The sequence below is a fragment of the Gymnoscopelus microlampas genome (genome assembly GCF_963454915.1).
Source record: "Gymnoscopelus microlampas genome assembly, chromosome: 7".
Taxonomy (NCBI): Eukaryota; Metazoa; Chordata; class Actinopteri; order Myctophiformes; family Myctophidae; genus Gymnoscopelus; species Gymnoscopelus microlampas.
This window is the reverse complement of record NC_139944.1, coordinates 34,870,723-34,895,430: the sequence shown is the minus strand read 5'-3', so window position 1 is coordinate 34,895,430 and position 24,708 is coordinate 34,870,723. Positions and strand designations below refer to the sequence as shown.

Sequence of the window (24,708 nt, the reverse complement as noted above, 5' to 3'; positions counted from 1 at the left end):
CGTATTTGTATAGTGCATGGGGGGGGGGGCTGTAGAAATGATTAGCCCAGGCCCTGCCTTCAGCCACAGACTCATCACCCTACTTCGGCATAAGACTGAGCGACTTGGTCTGTCCTTTATGCCAGTAGCCATCAGGCTACATAACCAAACCCTTATACGCTCTGTTCTTGGATTAATGACTGGATTAATGACGCAGAATTAAAGAATGACTACTGCATTACTCCAGCACATTTTCACAAACAGTATGGACTACAGGCATGTACACTAAACCAGCTGCCTGTAAATGTTTTACTACATTGTATGATTGAATCTATAATTTTGGAGTATTTGCAAATTGTACTGGTGTGACTTTTTTCTTTTTTCGGCCAAAATCCCTTTCCCTGTACAGACGCTAGTTAGTATGCACTATGTGTGTTGCGGGCTGACATGCAGAAGGCACTCTGTATGTAGTTTCAGAGTATACTGTCAGCTCACAAAGCACAATCTCACAAACCGCTGGACCTGTCAGCGTCAAATGTCTTGTGCACAATGCCAATAGGCTACAGAAGTACCTCCACTATTCCATTTACATTATGTCTTATACTTTTTGAATTAATTTCACAATGGGGCTCGGATTGGGCTGAAACCTTGACCAAATTTGGAGTCATACATCATGTCATAGACAACTGACATCATAGATGACAGACATCACAGGCTGGTGTTTCAAATTAATTGTATGCATTAATGCTCAATACAGATATTGTTTTATACTTTTTCTGTTTGCATAGAAGCATCTACCATTGCCTACATTGTGTTGTAACTCACAGAAGGATGGCAATACTATTATAATACTAATACTAATTTACTATTTAGGTTACTATCTTTACATTACAATTCCAGTTATATTAAACAAACGATACAAATAAATAAAAAACACAGTTGAAGATCTGATTGCAATTGCTGTAGAGAGGGTTCTCCGTTCGATGCCTCAGTCTCAGTGAAGAGATGGATGGAAGAGGGACAGAGAGCCAGGAGACCAGATATTAATTAAATCCTGTGTCCTGCTACTACATAATTGCAATGATGTTGTGGAAAAGATACAAGAGACAAATAACATGAAACTAGAAAGGTGCTCTTACTCCACAGAGTCTCTGACATCAGGTTATTTGGAAATGGGAGAAAAACAAGATGTGGGAGCCATAGCATGACTCCCATGTGGATCTGTAACATCATGATGTATTGCTTCTTGTGTTTCTCCCTCCCTGTGCTCTTCTATGGTTTGTTCAACTGCCTGTTGGCGTCCCTGTGCAGCCTGTTTCTCACTCCCGGTGCTCTGCCATGGTTCATCTGTCTGACTGTCGGTGAATATCTGCAGCTTCTGGTGTTTGTCATGCAAGCCTTTTGTTTTCTTTCTGAATCCATTTCTCTACACTTGTGTTTGCACTGAGATTTAATTATTTATTCTGGCATATCCATGAAGTCAGATGTCAATCATCTCCATATTCGGGCACCGTTTCAGCGCCATTGACTTGAAGTTGGCCAACCCACAGTGTTGTACAAAAAATGTGGAGCTTATTCGCGGTTTAGGAGATTTGCCTCCCATGGAGCCACACCATTAAAAAAAAGGAAAATGAAAGATATGTTTAATTTAGCAAAACCCTACAGTAGTGTTTCATGGCAGATCTTTAGAATCACAATCCTCTCCTGGATGCAATCTTGTTGTGGTAGAGAATTCTGCATTCCAGTAATCCTGACAGAATTGTTATACAGTATACCTGGCAGCTTCAACCAAACCAGACATGGTCAATCAAGTGTGAGGAGGTAGAGGAATCAGTACCTGGTCGTCCAAGTTGGGGGCTGGCGTGGGGTTAACTACCCAACCCTGGAAAAAAGTGACTTACAAAAACTTTGATGAAAAAAATCCCAAGTCACACACCTGGGTTGAGGAAGGTGCCCCAGCATTAGGATCACTTTCGCGAGGGTGTTGGGAATGATCAGATATCTCCACATACTGATATGTCAGGTGACATCTAAATTCAATTCAAACAGTGGGCGTAAGATTGTTAGCATTGGTTTTCTCCGCCGTTCAAGCCCATACATTGAATTTAGATTCCCTGTGGAGACATGGAACATCCAAACCATGTTCCAGTTGACAAGGCTGCCACAATTGCCAAAGAAATGGAGTGCTACAATATTTCAGTCTGGGCTTCGTAGAAACAAGATGGACACAGTAGGGGAGGTTAGATTTGGCCAGTGGGCAGTCCATTATCTAATGGGGACATGAAAATGAGGAAAAGCATAAAGAGGGCATGGCCGTCATCAAAGTCTCTAACTACATATAAAATGAAAGCCCAGATAATCCAATCTTATGCACCCACCAAGGATGGTGAGGTCAAGGCCAGGTTCTATGGCAGCTTCAACCACCTACTCAGTAGTATTGGAGACAGATACCTCATCATTATCCAGATGGGGGAACAACTAGATTGAAGTCCAAATTTAGGACTGTGAGGAAATGTATACCCCAGAAAAAAATCCAGTACTTGAGTGTCACAAGACCATGTAGCAGAAAACAAAATTGACCACATTAGTATAAGTAAAAAGTTCAGAAGATCCATGGACTATGTCAGAACAAGAGAGGCAGGTTGTAGCTTCCGATCTTCATCTAGTAGTGCAATTTAAGCTAGGCTAAAGAGATTTCACTGGGCCAAAAGTGAAAAAGCCCAAATACAACACTGAATACCTCAGCAATGCTCAAGTTGTGTTCAAGAATATACTCCAAAAGAAAAGCAGGATAGAAGGATGGAAAATAAATGAGGTGGAACACCTAACAGCTGTTGGAGCTTAACATGCAAGGAGGCCTTAGAGAGTAGGACCTAAAACCACATTAAGTGGATAACACAAGAAACCAACAGATGCAACAAAGAGGTGCAAGCACCAGGAGGGACAAGAGAACACAGGTAAGAAAGGCTAGGAAAGGAGGCAGAACTTGCAGTGGCGAAAAGAAACAGGGACAATTTATATGACATCACAAGGAATCTGAGACATATCCACGTAGCAGTAAACCAACAACAGCCAACTGCTTTCAATCCGGCCACAGCCACATATTATTCCCAAGGCCAGGATACCACTACACAACAAGTATGACTGACAGTCCAACAAAAAAACTGAAATGAAGGCTGCAATCAAGCATCAGAAAAACAAAAAAGGCTGCCAGCCCTGATAATATTCCACCTGAAGCCCTCAAAGAAGCTCTACAGACATGCTCTATGGCTTCTTTGAGAGAATTTGGGAAGAGGAAAGACCCTTGTCCATAATTTCTAAAGGGGGGCCAGATTCCAAGGATGTTCTTTCAAGAGCATAGTAGCTCCTGTTGGGTATAGTCAGCACCGTGATCCCCCAGCTGGGAGATGATGGTGATGAGGTTCTGAAGGCCAAAGATGTATCCACTGTCCTGGCCCTCATGGACCACGCTGTCCTCGCTGTAGTTGGGGCAGGTGGTGTGGGCAAAGTCAATCATACGCACGTCCACCTCAGGGCTGCTGGCCTCGGACGTGCTTAGGGATGAGCGGCCGCTGCCGCTATTGCCACTGTTTCCGGCCAGGTAGCTGCCGCCACTACTGGCCACGGAGGAACAGCGGAAGCCGAAGACACCGCCTTCCTCCTCTTCATCACCGTCGGAGGGCTCATCCTCATTCCCGTCCTCTCCACCGTGGTGCCTGTGTCTAGTGGGTGTTATGGGGGGCTCGCCATCATAGATGATGAGCAGGGAGCTTGAGTAGAAGCGGTAGGACTTGCAGGTCTCCAGGGCAGCCTGCATCTCTCTCAGCCGGTGCTGCACCAGAGACAGCAGCTCACGCCGCAGGCAGCGCCCATCATGGAAGAACTGGAACAGGGCTTCCTTAAAGCCTAGCAACGTCAGCTTACGGCCGTGGTACTTGTTCATAAACATCAGCTGGCCTGAATCTGAATGGTACACCTGCATACCACACAGTCGCACTCCAATAGAGGCTGATGTGCTCTGTTGGCATTTGCGAATCTGTTTGGCTTTCTTCTCCTCCGATGCATCGTCTCCGTGTTGTCGTGTGCCCATCTTCAGATCCAAGACACACGGCACCGTATGACGCCATGTCAGGTTCTCCAACAGGAGGAATTTGTATTGGTTGCGGTGCTTGGCATTCTCCTTCATCCTCTGCAAGTGCCGCTGGTGACATTTGAGGCTCCAGGGATTGTGTTTGATCTGGGGCACCACATTGCCTTTCCCCAAGCTGTAGCAGAGAACATCTGCCTGCTGCTGCTGCACCTCATCGCTGTTATAACTCATAATCATGTCTTCCTTGAGGATATGTCGAGTCCAGTCTTTGCTGTAGTTGTCATTGTCCAGGATGAAGACGGACTGCTTCTTATTTCTCCACTTCAGTGCCTTGCTCTTGTGCTCGCAGTCCGTGGAGTGGTCGTTGTTTTCCAGGTCGGCGGGTTCATTGTGGAGGGGGTAGGCAATAAGGCAGAGGTTCCCCTCCTCGTCCTCCTCAATGCTGGCTGATACAACACCTTTATACTGAGGTGTGAACTTACTCATTTCAGGAGGGAGGCTTTTGTAGAACTGGTGCTCGCGGGGGATAAGGGGCTTGCATATTGTCCGCTCTCCAAAGCGCAGCACACAGGAGTGCCCACCAACTTGGTGCACAAAAGGATCAAGCATCACCCCTTCTCTAGGATAAGGTGTCCCGTCCGCCTGCATGATGGCCTGATTCTAATTCTACCGAATTCTCACTCCGCATCGGACAGCAAAGCTGGGTGTACCCACAGGGTAAGGGAGGCACGGTCGTTAGTCTCCCTATTTTGCTGCTGCTCAAGTGCAGCAGCAAAAACAAAGCGCAGAACAGGAAGGACGGGAGAAAACAACTAAATTAGATGGGTCAGATGCTAGAAAACAAAGGTGTGTATACAGTTCTTTGGGGATCATTGATTGATAGTGAAAAATGACCAGCATTTTTACACTTATATAAGCTTGGTGACATCATTGATGATGACAGAGGGCAAAAACAAACTGAAGGAAATTTGATTTGGGATTTTGTGTTATGATGTGGCTCCGAGGGACTGAGCTGTCTGACATCATTTTACTGATGCCATACTGTTTAGATGACTGATGTCATAAACTGGCCAAATGATGTCTGAGATCCAAATGGAAGCCAAGTTGTGTTAATGTGAGCATAATGGGGGCTACTCTACAGGTGAAGGCAGGGTTTTCACCTCCCAGTTGTGTTTCATTTTACATTTTTGTGTTCTTAGGTGTGTTAAAATAGGTCAAAGGTTGCCATTGTAGTGGATCCGCCAGTATCTGTTTAGGTGGACATATCACCTTGGCACAGTATGTGTGATGCCATGAATTAGAATTTTATCTCTTCCTCTACCCTCACTCTCCTGTATTTTTTCAATGTCCTGCCACATAAAGTGCCTAAGATGGGCCTGAAAGACTTTATGATCTCAGCATTCTCTTCAGAATATGCTTTGAAATATTTGAAACAAAATGCTTTACAAGCCTTGCAATTCCCAGTAATATACGTAATGTGTTTTCATTTGGGAAGATTATTTTAGTCTACGCTGGCTATTCAGCCAAAGGGGAATCAACTCATAGTCTGTTCTTTTTATATTCACAGCCAGAAAAGGTTGGTTGTTACAGATATAGTGCTGAAAGCTGCATATCGTGGACTCAAGAAATCCAATTTGCAAGTAATATGGTGCACAATTGTAATTTAAGTCAGTCCATTCAGTCCATGACTCTCGAGGCAAAGTTGAAGTTGACCAACAGATCATGACATTGAATAGAGAAATGCTTCTGACTTCCTGACTGGAATGTGTGTATATGACTAGTACACAGAAGAAGCCAAGGGCATCCATAGGATGCTGAAGAAGGCTATGGCAGAGGCCACGGACTGTTACAGGGACAAGAGGGCAGGCAAGACAACAACTGCAGAGAGGCGTGGGGGGGTTAATAGGATTATGGGCTACAAGCAGTCTAGCACTGCAGTGGAGAGAACTCTGGTACATCCAAATGAGCTGAACCCGTTTGTCAATGCAAACAAAAGATGTTAGTCTGTAGTAGCCATGCAGTGCCATCTGCCATGGTTTGTTGTGGGAAAGGCTATCTCTGTAATGGGAGTTTAACTGGACAATCTGAAGTTGGTTGCAGAGGGGAGGATAAGGATCAAGCTATTGTCTCAAATCTATGATGGGCTACTATTGGGCTAGCGGGGGATCTTACCTGTGCTGTTTTTAATACCTACTGTGGTGCTGCTATCAAATCAAGTTTATTTATATAGCACATTTAAAAACAATTCACATCGTACCAAAGTGCTTCACAGGTCAGGAAAAAACAGCAAAGCAGAACAGTCAGTAATAAAACAACACACAGACATAGTACTGAGACAGTAGAAAAACATTAAGAGCAGCAAGGCAAACCCTTCTTAACGTCATAATAGTGCAAGTTCATCAGGGGGCTTCAAAGGCTTGTAAAAATATATTACAAGGGGTTTAAGCCTGGATTTAAAAGACTCAACAGAGGGGGCAGACATAACAGCGAAGGGAATGCTGTTCCATAGCGTAGGGGCTGCGACAGTAAAGGCACGGTCACCCCTGAGCTTCAGTCGCGTTGTCGGGGCGGCTAATGTCCCCCTGTCTGCTGACCTGAGGGTCCTAATGGTGGGGGGAAAGGATAAGAGTTCAGCGATGTAGGAAGGGGCCAGCCCATTTAGAGCTTTGTAAACAAAGAGGAGAACCTTGAAGTTGATTCTAAACCGCACCGGTAGCCAGTGGAGAGAGGCCAGGACAGGGGTAATAATGGTCTCTCTTCCTGGTGCCAGTCAAGAGTCTAGCCGCCGTATTTTGGACCAGTTGGAGACAGGACAGGGATGACTGGCTAATCCCAGGGTAAAGGGAGTCTAACCGGGATGATAATGCGTGGAGTGCGTGGATGACTATCTCAAGGTCGTGTGCAGAAATAAATGGTTTGATTTTGGCGATGGAGCGGAGGTGGAGATGGCACTTGAATTCCCCACAGAGATCTATAATCTAATCTATCACATATATGCAATATACAATCTACCGTATGTATGCAATCTATCACAAAGAGCCCTCTCCCCTTTATGCATATGCATTTAAGGGAGTTTCACACAAATAATAGGAGGATATATGATTGTGTGGACACATTCAGCTGGATTTACTAACACCTATGCAATTTGCAAGGATCAGTTTTGTGTGGACTTTCTTTGCCTCTAAGAACAGGTGCAAATTAGCACAGGCAGAGGAAGGCTATAGGAAGGGGTGGTGGAAATGTCAATAGGCTAATTGCAGCAAGGAAACGAAAATGTAGTCAATACATTAATAATAATTAAAAAGTCAAATATGACCTTTAACTTCCCACACAATGTTCTCATGCAATCCCATCAATAGCACCACAATGGAAACAAGCCCTCAGGACTTTTTTTGTGATATCCTTTTAGCTCAAAAGTGACTGTACCGTGTGCTGTTTACATTTCTGTCTAATAAAGTATTCAGTCAATCAATCAATAGTCAAGCTCCTTCCAACTTCAGGCTACACTAGCCCATAGTTTGAATCTACCAGTACAATACTGTATATCACAGCCCACATTTTGTCTTGCACTGCTGTCCCAGATGAATGCGCTGTTGTAGCGCACAAACATACATAAAGTATGTTTCCGCACATCCAACAATGACGTTCTTTAAACACATTTCTAGAAACAGAAAACACACAATCCTCACCTTATCTGTAATGCAAGCCACAAAATCATTGTTCTGCTATCTCTTTTCATGAGTTACTTTTGTGACTACTAATGCTTTTAATTTGTGAGCAGAGCAATAGTTGTCTGAATTCCAATTTCTCTCAGTTGGAGTTGCATTGGATCCCTCCTAAATTATGTGGTGGTAATCAATTTCAGCATCATTGAATATGGCCCTTCTTTTCATTCCTGAGCTGGTTGAGGGCTCCATGTTCCACAAATCCCACAATTCCACTCCACCTTTAAAGCTCAACTTCAAACGCAAAATTACTAGAAGTCCTATTCTCTGGCTGCATGATTACTGCCTTCAAATCAGATGTTAATTCCGCACAGCTTGCAAGTGCTAATTGTGTGCCTCTGATGTACGTAAGTCTGTCCCTAAGAGACTAAAGTCCTGCTAGTGGCCTCTGGAGGATTTGCTGATTTTTACACTCAACCAAACAAAAGTGATTTGAACCAACCGACATTGTCATCCTTAGAGGACTACTTCTTTGGAAATAAGTATTTTCATAAGTGCTATCCTCTGGGATATTTATGTCATGATACTCTTTTGAGTTGCTGTACTTCAAAATTCATCTAATCAAATCAGAGCTGTGCTGTGCTCTTATTAGTGGGGTTAGAAATGAAATAAAGAATTGATAGCACATACTGTAAACAACAGCAAAGGCTTTAAAGCAAAGCGTAATAAAGTACCATAATTATAAAGGTACAAATCTGGTATGAAGTGGACATTTTGGCACTTGAAGAAAGGTCATGGGGTCACCAAAATCAGTAGGTTTCATCCTCAAGGGAGCGTGAAGGTGCACAGTATAACAGATTATGAGATATTGTGCATGTAAAGTTGAAATTTTGGCCTCAGGGTGGCACTAGAGGAAGGCTTATGGGATCACTCAAATAGGGTTCATCATCCAGGGAGTATGAATGAACTTAATACGTTTAATAGCAATCTTCCTTTTAGATGTTTCTTTTTTTTTATAACAATGTTGGCCTAAGGGTGGTAGTGATGCCAGGGGGAGGGTCATGGGGTCACCAAAATTAGCAAATTCCATGATTGATTGATGGATTATTATCAGACAGACGGACAGACAGACAGACAGACAGACAGACAGACAGACAGACAGACAATAATGACCACCATTAGAGAAGTGGTTCTCAACCTGTGGGTCGGGACCTCCAGGGGAGTACCCACATGATTTTGGGGGGGCAGATGACAGTGAAGTGACAATTAAGGACATTTAAGACCTTTTTAATACTTAAAAAAAAAGAAAACGGAAAGAAAAAAGACCATTACTGCATCAGAAGTAATCAACAAAACACAAATAAACAAATTAAAACTGGTCAAACATTGGCCAAATTGTCAAATAATATAAGAGGCAAACATTTTGAAAATAGCTGATCTACAAGCTCACAACGCAAAAAAAATGAAAAAAGCTGATCTTCAAGCTCGCAACGCCTCGCAGCGGCTTGTGGATCTGCTATTTTCACGATATTTATCAGTGGAACATTACTAAATGTAATGCCTAAACTCCTACAATTCCAAGTGTGTCAGGAAGGGGGATCTCCATTTCAAATATGATTATTTTTGGGGGTCTGAAAAGGTTGAGAACCACTGCATTACAGCAGGGCTAAAAAGATGACAACGATAAATGAGCCATCTTCTATAATGAGTCAGTGGATGGTCAGGCTCAGGATGGGGTTTCTATGTGACTGATGTGACCTTTTCTCATTGACACTCTGGGGGCGGCACTGGCTCAGGAGGTCGAGGGGAGTTGAGGGGAGTTTTGAGGCATGCACTGTTTGAAACCGGCAGATCTTAAGCTATGCAGCTCATCTAAAATGAGCTGTATAGCTTAAAAGATTCTGGAGGCATTGTTTGTCTTGCAATTGGATAACAGTGTCTGCAAATGAATGTGACAATGCACCCATGATGAGTTTTGTGTTTCTAGCATCATATAGCCAGGAGGAGGTATGGTTTCTCTTTGATTGGCAGGTTGCTTGCCAGTCAATTGCTAATGGGAGCATTACTTGTCTAATGCTCCCATTCATTTATACAGTTGCTCACAACTTTAAGCTTACTTATTTTTTGATTATAACTTGATTAATGACATTACAGTTTCACTGAAACTGCTCTCATAGACACACTGTTTAATGATTGATTGGATAGACAGTAAAGGAGCAAAGGACTAATTTGATGTTCATGGATTCAGGCAGATGGTAGTAGGGTTGCCATCTCAGTCTTCCTGGACACATGACTCGACTGAAAATGACCAGACTCTGGCTCTGACATTACGACTTAAAATAGCGTTTTTCAGTGTAAATGACAACTTTATCCAGTTTTGACAAAATGCATAAAAAAATGATTTCTTGAACCACTACATGTCATCATTACACGCTGACATCAAGAAAAGAACTGTCAAAAAGTCTCTGACGGTAGTATATGAATAGTGCCAACACATGGCTCATCAGGAACAGGCTTATCAACTTTATTAACAAAGGACTATTCATTTTGCAATTAATAGTCATATAGTCAATAAAAGTGCTTTGGTTCATCAGACACTTATAGAACTCCACCAGGCTCATCAGCTTCATCAACACAATTGCTCGTCTGCCTTCATATTTCACAATAATTGTAGAGGGCCAAAGTGAACACAGTGTTAAAGGAGGAGTTCACCCAAAAAATGACTTATTTTCTATCAATTACACACCCCATGAAGCCTTGATTTCATGCATTTATTTTGTTTTTTGTGGCATTCCTAAGACAATAATTTGATGACCGTGTGTATTTCCGGTAGGAGACACAAATAATCTACTTTGTGTCTCCTAACGGATACATTAGCCGGTAGGAGACGGGAATCAAATTATTAGCTTAGGAATGCGACAAAAACAAAAAAGAATCCATGGATTCAAGGCTTCATAGGGTGTGCAATTGATAGAAAATAAGTCGTTTTTTGGGTGAACTCCTCCTTTAAATACAAATCGTTTGGAGATGGTTTCAACCAGCTTGCATACAGCTATTGTTTTCCCCAAACCTTAGCCTTATTACTATATACTACATACTATATAATACTGTGTGTCTTTTGTGAGGAATGGGATTTCTCCTTCACCCATCATCTTCCTTGAGCGTTTGATTTGTGTGTGTATATACACACACACACACACACACACACACACACACACACACACACACACACACACACACACACACACACACACACACACACACACACACACACACACACACACACACACACACACAGCAACATTATGTAAACAATCTGTTTTGATGCAAATGGCCGTGAAATGCTCCGAGTGTAGTGTTTGCATTCAGTGTGAATTGCACACTGAATGCAGTCACATTACAGTCGCTGAAAAGGCGATTCTATGAAGTAGCTGCTGTTCTTGTTCTGCACTTTGAGCACCTACTCCTCCACCTCCGTCCTAAATACAGACGCGGAACATGAATACAATGGTGAGATAACACACATGCCGTGGATTGCAGGCGGCCGTCATGTCCTTGGCAATAGAACATCTGTTGGATGACGGCACAGTGAGGGCCGTGTACTGCTGGCTGCCTCGGCTGGTGCCCTCTGTGGGTGTAAGTTAAATCGCTGGCTCTGTGTTGTTTAGAGGCCCCTCAATGTATGATAAAAACTTGGGGCAGGTGTGTGTGTGTGTGTGTGTGTGTGTGTGTGTGTGTGTGTGTGTGTGTGTGTGTGTGTGTGTGTGTGTGTGTGTGTGTGTGTGTGTGTGTGTGTGTGTGTGTGTGTGTGTGTGTGTGTGTGTGTGTGTGCGTGTGTGCGTGTGTGTGTGCGTGTGCGTGCGTCTGGGTGATTTGACTGTTTTTGATTGAAAGACCTATGGTCTAAGAATTGCCAAAATACAAAGTAGGCTTTTATAGTGCCACCATGAGGCAGATTTGAAAAATGTTGTTTCTTGGCGTACAGGCAGTGTATGTGTAAAGTTTCATGCTGATCAGTCCAGCAGTGCCCGAGATGACCTGTTCGCAGACAGACAGACAGAGAGATAGAGAGACAGACAGACAGGTTCACAGACAGACTCACAGGAGCGAAAACATAATCGATGCCCCCGGCCCTTCTGGCCTGGTGTGGAGATAATGATCTGTCTTATCTGCTCATGCCATGCGGCTTCAATGTGTTTTCACCAAAGTCCCCAAGATAAATTACCATGATGAATAAAGTGATTCTGAACGCATCGGGATCCACAACCATAGTAGCTTATTTTTTTCTCAGTCCATAGTACTATGGTGATCTTTACACGTTTGCCTCACTCTGAAGCAGTGGTTTGGCCGGAGGGAGATGCCTCGTCACGACAAGCTCTTGCTAGTTTATCTTGATTTAGCTGTCGTTCCTTAAATGAGCAGCTAAATCACTTGTGACATGGGGTCCTCACTCAGCCGTGTCACGAGCATGTTTACAGGGAAATAAAGAACAGTAGAACAAGAGATATGGTGTATGATATTTTACAACATATTTAAGGTTTTCTTTTATTGCCCACAAATCTCTGTGCCGGGACCTTGATAAGAGTTTTTCTTAAAAAAAGACAGGAAAGAAGGGCTGAGGCCCAGAACATTACCAACTGTATACAGTAGCCTATATGTGATTCAATTTAGTGCCTTATATTAGGTTGAATGCAATGAAAAATATGACTAATTCTCAACCCTCACCCACAAATAACACAGTTACTTGTATTTAATATATACTCTATAGCAATATTCATGTACAGTATAAGCACAGTATAGCACAAAACCACTTCGAATCAGAAGTGAATTAAAACAATAAGGTACAAATAACAATTTTGTTTTCCCCCTAAAACGAATGCTTACAGTTTTTTTGTTTTTTTTTCAGTTGTATGTCAAAGACTGGCAGCATTAAAATGCTTATGCTATTCACAATATTTTAGAGCGCTGCAATTAATGTAGCTGTAGTGACAGCAACATGAACAGTGAATTGCATGTCTCTGGTTCAGTTCTGCCTAAGATGAAAATACTCATTAACTCAGAAAATATAAAAATTTTAAATGGATCTTTTGATAAGAATGTCAGGGCTGCTCTGCGCCTATAAAGCTATAATATTGTACAAAAAACATGTAATAAAAAGAAAAGACAGAGCCTTTATGAACATAAAGTCCCATCGGTTCAAGGAAAAGTGTATTACACGACTTTGGATAAATCCATGGTGTCCTGGCAAATAAAGACAGTTTACTCAGGATTTACTTGAATTGTAATTTGAAAGATAACTTGAAAATTGCTTATTTTTTCGAGATGTGCCGCAGGGGGAGTAAATGAGTTTTGTGTCAAGCATGACATTTCTCTTTTCAACCAAAGATATGAAAGGGACATGCTCATTTGAGGTTTTGTATTTTTTGTTTATATGAGAGCAACAATTATTCTCCAAACCAATTATTTTTTTTGCCATGGGAAGGTTTTCCTGAATTATCATTATTATTATTAGTTATTAGTAGTAGTAGTAGTAGTAGTAGTAGTAGTAGTAGTAGTAGTAGTAGTAGTAGTAGCAGTAGTAGTAGTAGTAGTAGTAGTAGTAGTTATTAGTTAGTAGTAGTTAGTAGTAGTAGTAGTAGTAGTAGTAGTAGTAGTAGTAGTAGTAGTAGTAGTAGTAGTAGTAGTAGTAGTAGTAGTAGTAGTAGTAGTTATTAGTTAGTAGTAGTAGTAGTTAGTAGTAGTAGTAGTAGTAGTAGTAGTAGTACTATTATTATTATTATTTCTTTTCTATTGCATGTTATTTTTTATAGAATCTAATTTTATAATTGACTTCTGTGAGGGTTTTATTTGACATTCCTGTCTAGGAGTTAGGTAATGTGTTACCTACAACTTAAACATTTATTAGACTGGCTCATCTGGATAATATTGATAAGGAGGAGCTTTTATGTTCTTAAATTATAATCTGTGCTTTTACTCATTCCAGAAAAACCCTGAAGAAAGCCATGCATAGAAAGCCGCTGGTTTAATAAAGTGAAAATGTTCCGGTACATCTACTTTTTCCTGGTGCACAGATGAAGGAGTTGGTTATAACCATTACCTTGCTAAAAGACGTGGAAATAAAGCAGCTGGTGAGCCCCTGCAGGAAGTGATGTACTTATTTTGACCACAATAGAGTGTTGAATGGTTCATTCAAGAAACAGATATTTCAATATATAACAAGTATTGACAGCAGTTGTCAGTAATAACACCTGTCACCCTGTTCATGAATTCCTGTGAAACAGATGTTATAGCGAGTCTTTCCTATTACAAGGCAGTCAACATATATTGTTGCTTTTTCTTGAATCACTCATGGCAATGATATACCATTGCAGACGGAGAGCATGTACACTTGGTGCACACATTTTCATGCAGTTAATTCAATTAATAACCTTTATTTGGAGTGTCCGTGTCACACATTAAAAGCATGTCTCTAGCCCTTGAACCAGAGATCCTGCGTAAACATTGTACCTATAATTGAATCAAATTAATAGCACAGTAGGATGAAAGATGCTTATGAACACGCAACCATGAGTGTTGATGTGGACCATTTACAGAATACAACAATGCTACATTATTATCACTGCCATGTATAAAATCTCTTCCCAGTATACAATGTTCTGTGGTAGATGCATGCCACAAAGTTGTTTTTGATCAATTGAACAATTCATGATCAATGGTCTTTTCCCCAGTCATGCATTTTATTTGCTTCAATGTTTTGTTGATAGTTTGAGCCACCATGCATCACTCACTAGGTTCAGAATCAGTGATGTACACTGACAAAGAAAATGTACTTGAGTACTGTACTTAAGTAAGACATTTTAATATCTGTACTTTACTTTTTTTTTTTTTTTTCTTGAATTCACTCTACATTTCAAAAACTGTACTTGTACTACATTTCTAGGAAGGTTACTCATTACTTTCAGACTAAACATAGCTTTGAATTAGGGTTGCCACCCCTCCGGTATTCTCCAGGAATTGTGTTGTCTGTCCAGGAAAGAAATTAGTATTTTCAAGTGTTGCATACATTAATATTGCTTAATGTAATGTAGACAGCTCCCAGGGTCTATTCCTAAACGTAATATGAGGCAATAATAGGCTCTAGACTGTAAGCTACTCTATGTCCTTGTGTTAGAAATAGTCCTACAGCCTAAATGAATCAAATCAAATGATGTGTGTCAAAATTGATGAAAAAGATATGGGGCAAATGAAAAATCCTCACAAAAGACTCAGATGCTTTGTATTCTATAATAAGGATTGGGGAATACACTAGCTGTAAGAAAGCTGGTTGAAACCATCTCCAAATGTTCAGTATTCAGCAGTGTGTTCACTTTGTCCCGTTTATGATGAACCAATGTATGTGTACTTAACATTATTACTGTTAACAGCTTAAGAATGAGATTAGTACATTCAGTAATGTTTGGATGTGTCTTAAGCCAGTCCACACCGATGCAACTCCTTGCAATGTCTTCTTGCAACATGCAACTACTTGCAACTACTTGCAACTGCCACTGGGGGGATAATGGTTGCAAGTAGTTGCAAGTAGTTGCATGCAACGGTTATGTGCAGTCCACACACCAATGCAACTCCTTGCAACTCCTTGCAACATGCAACTACTTGCAACCATTATTCCCAATGGCAGTTGCAAGGAGTTGCATTGTTGTGGACTGGCCTTAAAACTGTTTTGTTGCAAGGAGTTGGAAAGACAAGACAAGATGACACAATATAACACAGCAGTTATAAGGACATTTCCATAAGAGCTGTGTTCTAATCCGATTGTCCAGCTGGAATGGTCATCTTATCACATTGGAGACGTCTCGAGGCGCCGTGGGTCAGATGTTGTTAGTTAGGACATTTCAGTACACAGAGATACCCATGAACATAGCAGTTCAAATGGGCCATTATTACATGATTATTGGAACTAAACAAATGAATACATTTATGGAATTAATCTAATATTAATTTAAACCTATTAGTACTGCATGATTTTTTCCTTTATGCGTTATGTTGATAAAGCTCCTTGTGGAGCTCTGTGTTCCCAATGAACCAAGATTTGACACTATTCACATCTTACTGTCTCCTAAGGGGGTGACACAGGAAATCAATTGAAGTTGTGCTGTCTTGGTTTCATCATACCATTGTGGCTCTTACTGGGCCATGCTTAATGATTCGTGTGAGAAACCTCCTCTAAGACTATGACTCCAGTAAGAGACTTGTAAACAAGAGTTTGAGTGTACTAAATCCCTGTGTGCTCTTGCATTTAAAGATAATCAATTTATTCCTCACTTCTTCCTGCCTTTGCCCTTTGCCCGCATACAGTAGTAACTCAGAGCATTAACCAGAAATCTGAGCTTATTTCTTGTTTCACAGGAAGGCTGCCCTGCCATTTTTGTGCTTTAGGGTACTAAATCCAATAATAACTAGCAAAGTGCTCTCTTCTGAGCGCAGGTCTTCGCCAGGCCGGGTTGCAGGAAAGAAATTGTAAAAGGGCTGCATTTTTATAGCGCTTTTCTCCTATGTGCTTTATAATGTACTTCACATTTACATCGACCTGGTCATCGGGAGTAGTTAGGGGTTCAGTGTCTTGCTCAATGACGAGTAGCCAGGAGAAGCAGGGAATCGAACCCTGGAACCTTCGGATTCCAAGACGGCCGCTCTACAACCTGAGCCACTGTCCGCTAGGGGTCTGGGAAAAAATCGATTCGAATACGAATCGCAATTCTCATGTTGGACGATTATTATTTTTTGTATAATGACATTTTATGAGAAGTGGCAAGTGGCAAAAAAAAAAAATTTGAATCGGAAAAAAAACTTTTTTAATCAAGAATCGTTTTGAATCGAAAAAAAAACGTTTTTGAATCGAGAATAGTTTGTTTTGAAAAAAAAACAAAAAAAATCGGAATCGTGACCCCAAGAATCGGAATCGAATCGAATCGTGAGATAGCAGAAGATTCACAGCCCTAACTGCCGCCCAAATGTCAGAAAATCGAAGAGGCAGATCTTATTGGTCCTTGAGGCAAATATGTTATTCATGGTGGGAGACATTACAGTAGGTGTAAAAGATGTCATGCTATTAGTTCAAACGAGGCATGAGAACAACATTTTGTGGCAGATTTGTTCCTCATGAGTAGAGGCAGTATGTGTAAGCAAGATTCATGGTTGTAGGTCAAACAAGGCATGACATAATTATGCCTGTTCAAATGTTTCTATTTAAATCGATTCCTACAGTTTCTTCCTTTGGATAATTGGAGAAAGATTTGTATCGGAGCTGTTTGGCATGACCCTGGCCTCTACCATACTGCAAAGTGTCATAACAAAGTCACTCTCCATTTGTGCAGTTAACTTAAGGGCAGAATAAAAAAATAAAAAAATTGAAACGGCAATATTCATTGGCTCATGGAGGGTTAATTTGTTTACGTACAAACAACTGGGACTTTATATAACGTCCATAGATTGTGTGTCAAATGTTTTGTGCAGTTTGCTAAAAAATACCTGGAGGAGTAGCGATTCAAGTGTTTTTGAGTTATGAGTTATGCCTGTTCGAACGTTATAGTCTGCCAATGCACTTCATGCTTGGGCCCCTAATAACTCAAAGACAAAGCAAAGCACTTATCAGAAACTGCCCTCTGAAGAAGACAATTTCGCTCCCACTTCAATTCTTTTATCTTTTTTTAATTAATTTCTTTTAATAAACTCAAAACTATTATAACCTTTGTAAAGACAGCTGCAGCTACTTACATTACCTTAAACGCCTTGATAACGCATGCTGATTATACCTCAAGTCAGGTTTAGGCTGGGTGGAACTATGCTGACATTTTTATAAACCCATGGCCAATGGGATGATAGCAATGTAACTTGGCCTTTGATTGATTGATTGAATACTTTATTAGTCAGACATGTATTGGCTCTATACTTAAACTGCTTTCTACACCAAATCTCTTCTGCAACACGTTTTGAGCTTGTAGATCAGCTATTTCTGGCTAATGTTCACCCCAAAATATGGATGCCGGGGTTCAAGCTCAGCCCACAAGCCTTCATCATTACAGGATGAACAAAAGCAGCTTTTTTTGCTACTGATAGGTTGGATTGGGAGGGACCAAGACAATACAGACAGCCTCATTCTCAGATGAACATACAGTACTGCCAAGAAGGACAAACATGCCAGTGCAAGTGGAATACATGCTGTGTGTGATGCGTGTCACCTCTTTGAGGGCATCCACTACGCAAATGAATAATGAAAACATCTGACATCGACTTGTATCAGAACTTGAATTATCCCTTTGGTCAACGTCCTGTCATTGTGCTCCGTGCTTCTCGACGAACTACACTGAAAATGTTCTTGAGCAGCAGCTCCCAGGCCCCCATGCTGCTATTACATAATGCCTGTTTAAAATATTCATCAGGGCTGCTCTGGACCACATCTGTATGCAGCACAGTGCTGAGGAAACACTTTTCTTAAAGCCTGCTAACTACACAAGGGTGGCCGCTGCCACTGGGTTTGGAGTGGTTTGCGTGCAAGTGTGCCTGATTGCTCTTTGTGTGTGATGTATTTGTGTGTATAGTGTAGGGTTGTGTGTGTGTGTGTGTGTGTGTGTGTGTGTGTGTGTGTGTGTGTGTGTGTGTGTGTGTGTGTGTGTGTGTGTGTGTGTGTGTGTGTGTGTGTGTATGTGTGTAACGTGTGCGTTTGTGCATAAATGGTGCATCGGTTTGTTTGCTTATGCACATGCATGTCTGTGCTTTGCTAATGAGCATTTCTGTATTGTCATATGCGTCAGCGAGTCAGCTTGCATGTCTTCATCTGTATGCCAAACGTGCACACATTACCTAAGCTTGAAGCAAACATTCACATCTAGCTGTTCGCGGTGATATTAGCGCTTGTCCTTTTTGTTTTCATATGCTAGTTCATGCAGTAATTGAGGCCATGCTGGCACGGGGCCTGGTGATGAGGCGGTAGTAAAGTTAAAACCTCTCTCCAGACATCAGCAGGTCCATCAAAGGGTCCAGGAACCCATCCGGCACCACGCCCGACCCATAGATCATGTCTCACGGCCATAGGCGGGCACATAACTCAAGACCCAACAGAGAGGAGAACACATACCACTCTCCATTTAGTGTTTACTGTTTAATCCATATAACTGACCAGGTCTACTTTACATCACGTCAGGGAACTCACTCTCTATTTTGATTGTTTGCTAGAGCCATTATTCAATTAGAGCGAGTGATGATTGATTGGCGACTGCTTTTGGATGCCACTTTGATTTTTCAATTGCACCGCTCCAAAGTGGAAGCAAGACCCTGAACGGATGATGAAGTGACAGACTAAACACATCAATCTGCTCTTCTGATCCACACAGATGCCATGTTAAGCTCAAGTTGCTACAGCATAGGGATGAGGAGAATGCCAACGTATACATTGAGGGTGAATAGAGAGCGATAAGATTAGAAGATGCCATATTAAACATGCAGGGAAATCTCTTATGTGCTTTAATGAGGAGGGAAATGAGTGATGTGCTAATGACAGGATAATAAAGCTTCCATGTGAACGAAGGAAAATAAAAATGTTGTGGATACTCATTACCCTGCTCTAGATGCACTTTAGTTTACAGTATATGTGTTCCATCAAGGTGGGAGCATTGTTATTAACACTAGGGGCCAAATATGGATTGCTCTGTTGTTGGTTTCAGCTGGTCTGGAGGAAGCACTTGTAGTCAGATATAAAGTGGTACTCACTATTGAAATCCCAACAGTAAAATCGCTGTCGGGCAGAAACATTGTATCTCCGTATTTCACCTATTGTATGTTTTTTTTTCACAAGTTAATACCCTATCATGCAAAAGTAGCACATCTACAAGCTCACAACGTGTCGCAATGTGACACATTGTCAGATCTGCTCATTTAAAAGGAATTACAATTTTCACCTATAATGACGTGCCCAACATAGGGACACCGGGTTGAAAGTGGTTAAGTCTGTGGGTTTTATAAATATTTAACCAATGAAAAATATTAACTAGAGCTTGTGACTAAATTATAATAACTACATTGGTTCCATTGGAACACGTGTTCCTTTTCACATTTCCAGAAAATAAACTGTTTTGGACATACAAGGTTTCTGCCTGACAGCGACAATATGCATTTTCCCTGAATTTGTTAGAATCATAGAAAAGGTTACTGCAGTGCATATTTTTCAAGTATCATATACAGCAGAACCAAAATAGTGTATTGTGCTGTAGGCCTGATCTCTCTTCTAAACCAAATGCTCAGCCCATTTCTTCGGTTAATAAAATGTTATCAAAACAGACTAACTAATTGAATAGTAACTCAGGGATCACTTTGACTATGCTGAATGCTTACCAAATCAACTTTACCTTCACCAGGGATATAGTTGTGATTTTTTTTAGCTGGTGGAGCGCTGTGCCATGCACATGTGTGCGGTCGCCAATTGAAATAACCTCTTAAATATGTAGGCCTATTAACTATAAACCCACAATAAAAATCTAATTTTATACTTTTTACTTGCATAATGGGGATACTTTATAGTGTCATCTACAATTATGCATTTACCTTGCAGAGCACTGTGAATTTAATGAATTCATGAATCCATCAGCCCAAATATTCATATAGGTCGACTGCTTCTACCTCTCTTTTAAATGTGGCCTACAGTACTTCAGGTCACACAATGGATCATTGAAATGCAGCCAGCCAGAATCATTCCTATGTTAATGTATTTTGTTAATGTGCTTTTGTAAGACTGTGTGAATGGTTGTTTTTGATCGATACGCTCTACGTTGTAGGTAGGAAAAGTTGAAGGCTCTCTCGCGGGCACAAACATGCACGCATGTGCATGTGGAGCGTGTGCGAGCAGCTAAAAAAAGCATCCCTCTTCTTTGGAGTCAACCTCTTCATCAGAGCTGTCGACTGAGTCCTCCACATGGGGATCTCACGAGTGCACCCAGAACATGAAATCTTGCCTTCTTTCGTAGTTTAGTCATAATGACTAGCCTGAGAGCCACACGCATCTGCAAGCTCATTCATTATTTGTTCTGGCAGTTACATCATGGCCCCCTCCCACTCAGACAGATTTCCAACCGACCTGGGGGTTTGGGGGAGTATTAGTGTTTTCCAGGGTAATTTTTCTTTTCACTGGCCTGTTTGTTCATATGCCTGATTGTCCAGGGAAGGATACTGCCTGTGGCTCTGAGGCTATGGAGCACTGGGTCTATCCAATAGGCTTTGTGCATAACTGTAGTCCCAGGTTTAGAGAATACCTGTTTCCTATTCGGGTTCATTTTCCCCATAGCTTCATTTTATTGGCTCGCAGGAGATTTGAGCTAGAAACACATGTAAAGGTGTCATTATGTGTTTGCAATTCAAACCTGCTGCTGAGCCAATCAAACGAAACTATGATAAAATGAAACGCATATATGCCACCTTCTGGAAACCTGGGACTACAGTTATGCACGGAGCCTATTGCGTCCAAGGCATTTTGGTCTGCGCACGTTAATAACGCAGATAGTGCAAAACTCTAATTGAACTGAGAGGTTCCAGACCATTTCGTGTTTGCAAATTGATTTAGGGATGTCATCAAGCCACATGTTGACAATAGAACGGGGGTAGTTAGTGAAAAGATGTGTTCCAATCATGATAGGCTCTAGGTCAATGTTCACAGTAATTGAGCTTTGTGTTGCCATGCCAGACTGGAAAACCTTGCTCACTACTAAACCTTAGGTGAGCAAGGTTTTGATGAAGTAATCAGGCGTAAATATAATTGGTAACTTGTACATTTATATAGCACCTCAATCCAAGGCGCTTTACAATGTGCAGTACATTCACTCATTCACAATCACATGCTCACACCGACGGCTGGAGGAAACCATGCAAGGCACCAACCTGCTCATCAGGAGCAGCTAGGGGTGGAGTGCCTTGCTGAACTTCGACACTAACACAGGGGAAAGCCGGGGATCGAGCAGGGAACCTTTCCCTCCTGAGCCTCTGCCATCCTCATGTTTTTACGTCTCATCCAGAGAGCAACTCAATTTGGTCCCGAAAGCCTGGTCCCAGGCTGGTTTACCGTCAGATTGAATTATTAAAGGGGAACTTCTACAATGGTTGTAAGCCTGTGCACTGTGACTATGGATGGAGAGCATTCACTTACACAGGAGTAAAGGTTCATACTACATGAGGGGCATTTTCTGGATAATTTCACCTTTTGCTGACATTTATGTTCCAAAATCAATGATCACAAAAAAAATGTTTTAATCCCGGAAAAGTATTGGAAATAATATTTCCAAGGAATTCACAGTTAAATACTACGGTTAAGGTTCTAGTCACCTCGGCTCTGCCTTGCAGCAAGACATTAAAAAGTAACAGCGCATTATCACCTCCACCAGAAGAATGTCATACCTTCTGTTTTCCTTGGGTATACGTAATTGTAAGTTAATCATAGAACACAGCAGCTGCAAAACTGACAGGCTGAGCAGTCATACACAATGCAGCAGATTTCCGGTTAATTGCTGCAGCAATTAAATATATTACCAGCAACCTAATTGTACTAAAAGTGACTTGAGGGAAACACGTGCTATGTATAACTGACCATGAATCCTATTGGAATGCATGATTTAATAACAAGACTAAGAGATGACAACACCTCCAGCAGCCCCTATAGGCTGCTGCTCTTTACTCATGGCTTCTGAACTGACTGACATTGCCATTCTTACTATACGCTGAATTCACACTCAGCAGCGATATTTCGCTTCCACGTTCGGCGAAAGCGGAACCGTGGACAATGCAACCAAAGACAATGCATTGTCTTTGGTGATGGCCTGAGCCACTCGTAGCAGAGACGTCCTAGCTGGACCACAATTTGTTTATTCACAAGGGTGTCACTCATACCTCGGACACGCCCATTTAGCGGGATTCCGGACTCCAGTGCAGACATTTCAGCATTAACCCATTCAATCCGGGAACGTATCTGTGTCATTTTAGATTTGAGCTATAACCATTATTTTATACTTTGGCTATTCAAAAATAGCAGAGCTTGTAGATCTGTAAATCTTGAACATTTGTGCCTGGAACAACATATTTTGATGGGGTCGGTGGCCAAATACATATCATTTTGGGTGGTCCTTGAGAGAACCACTGATATAATAGCAACATACATTTTTCAGAAAACTGTTGAAAAAAGGATGATTCGGTGCCGTGCTATGAGCTTGTATATCTACTATTTTGTAATAGCCAAAGAAATCTTAAAATGACACAGATGTGTTCCTGGTCTTAATGGATTAAGAGAAATTTTTGCCTAACAGCAGTTGTCTCAAGGGATGCCCACTGTGTCCGACTTTGTGTGTCCCTGCACAAGAGGAAAGGCCAGTAGGGTAGAGTCTCCAGGGGGCAAGTTCATGGCTATGCAGCCTGCAGTTTTTGAGATTATGTTTTCGGGGACCAAAGTGATGGACGGACGTACTGAACCATTGAACCATTGAATCACCATTCTTTTACATTTTTGAATCAACTAGTGTCCTATTCATCAACTTGAGAGGCAATACAGCAACAAGGGTCCTCATGGGTAATAGCGGTGATTAGAGTTACGGGTGAATTTCTCTGAAATTATGGAAAACGCACACAGCGTGGCAACTGATATCTAACGAGCGCTATTCTCCCAAGCCTTTTTGATAGTTCATGTTTTTGCCTGCCTGAATTATTCATGCATAGTATATAGGACAATAAATGCAGTAAAAAATATAAAAATCACACATCATAGTGTTCCGTGTCCAAGATGAAGGATGGCTATGACCAACAACACACATAGGCTAATAGATGCAATGCGCTACATAACACGCATATCAACATTTCCTGTCAAAGGTTCAGGTGTTTTTCTTGAGTAAACACATCAAGGATACACGCATGCGCGCGTGCACACACACACACACACACACACACACACACACACACACACACACACACACACACACACACACACACACACACACACACACACACACACGTGTGGAACAAGCAGGGTTTGAATTGGGGGGGGGAGGGACGTTTTATTGCTCTATAAGCTAGCTCACAACCAACGCGTTGCATCGTGATGTGTTGTGCGCTTGTACATCTGTTATTTACTCTATTGTTTAATACAAAAGAGAGATTGAGACACCAGTGTTGATGTGGTTAAGATACATTTTTAGTTCTTGTTAAATTGTGATATTTTGGCAAACATAAATATCAAACATATCAGTCTACAATTCCCCAAAGGAAATGTTTGTGTTTAATTCAGTCTGACCAAAAAACAAGGACACATCCTCACCGGCGATAAAAAAGAATAACCAGAGGGGGATATCAAAAGCAGAGGCTTGGACCCCCCCCCCTCTAATCAAACCCTGGATACAAGCTTACCTTGAACAGCCGCAGTATGTTGGCCACCATGATGGACACTGAGCTGGAGGACGCTCCGATCACACCCACTACCCTCTCAGGCTTGGTGATGATGGGCGCCCCGCCGCCCAGGCACTTGACGTCGGTGCCGTCCTTCTCGATGAGAGCCTGCACGAAGGTGAGCGACTGCTCCAGGGCGTGGGTGTCCCGCGAGCAAGTGTCCAGGATCCGCGCGCCCAGGGTGATGTTGGGCAGCAGATTATGGTCGTTGTTGATGCGGTCGAGGGCAAAGAGCATGGCCTCGAGCCTGTGTATGCCCTTCTCCTTCTTCAGCTCCCCGCAGGCCTTGCCGTCGTGGCCCCTGGCGTGCACGGGAAACAGCCCGCCGAGGGAGATGTCCCCGTCGATGCGGATGGAGTTGAGGTGCGTGTGCCCCGGGCCTTTGGGCTTGGCGGCCTGCGCGGAGCTGTGCAGGAACAGCAGCAGGAGGATCAACCTGCTCCAGCCTGGCCGACATCCTGGAGGTTGAAACATGGCTGCAAGCCTCGTGCACATGCACACCGTACC

The 24,708-nt window shown here is 42.0% G+C and overlaps 2 protein-coding genes across 2 annotated transcripts in view; both read right to left on the bottom strand.

Moving 5' to 3' along the window:
* LOC311048277 (metabotropic glutamate receptor 4-like) overlaps positions 1-24,453 on the bottom strand; it is a 179,166-nt gene extending 154,713 nt beyond the window's left edge. Inside the window, exon 1 of the mRNA XM_084061440.1 lies at positions 24,163-24,453. Coding sequence (XP_083917566.1) covers positions 24,163-24,438 — 276 coding nt within the window. The 5' untranslated portion in view covers positions 24,439-24,453. The remainder of the gene's footprint in view (positions 1-24,162) is intronic.
* LOC311049424 (inositol hexakisphosphate kinase 2-like) lies at positions 3,329-4,717 on the bottom strand (the record flags this gene model as incomplete). Its single annotated transcript, XM_084062996.1, has 1 exon — positions 3,329-4,717. The coding sequence occupies one exon, from the start codon at positions 4,715-4,717 to the stop codon at positions 3,329-3,331; it is 1,389 nt and encodes a 462-aa protein (XP_083919122.1).
* Positions 24,454-24,708: the final 255 nt, after the last annotated feature.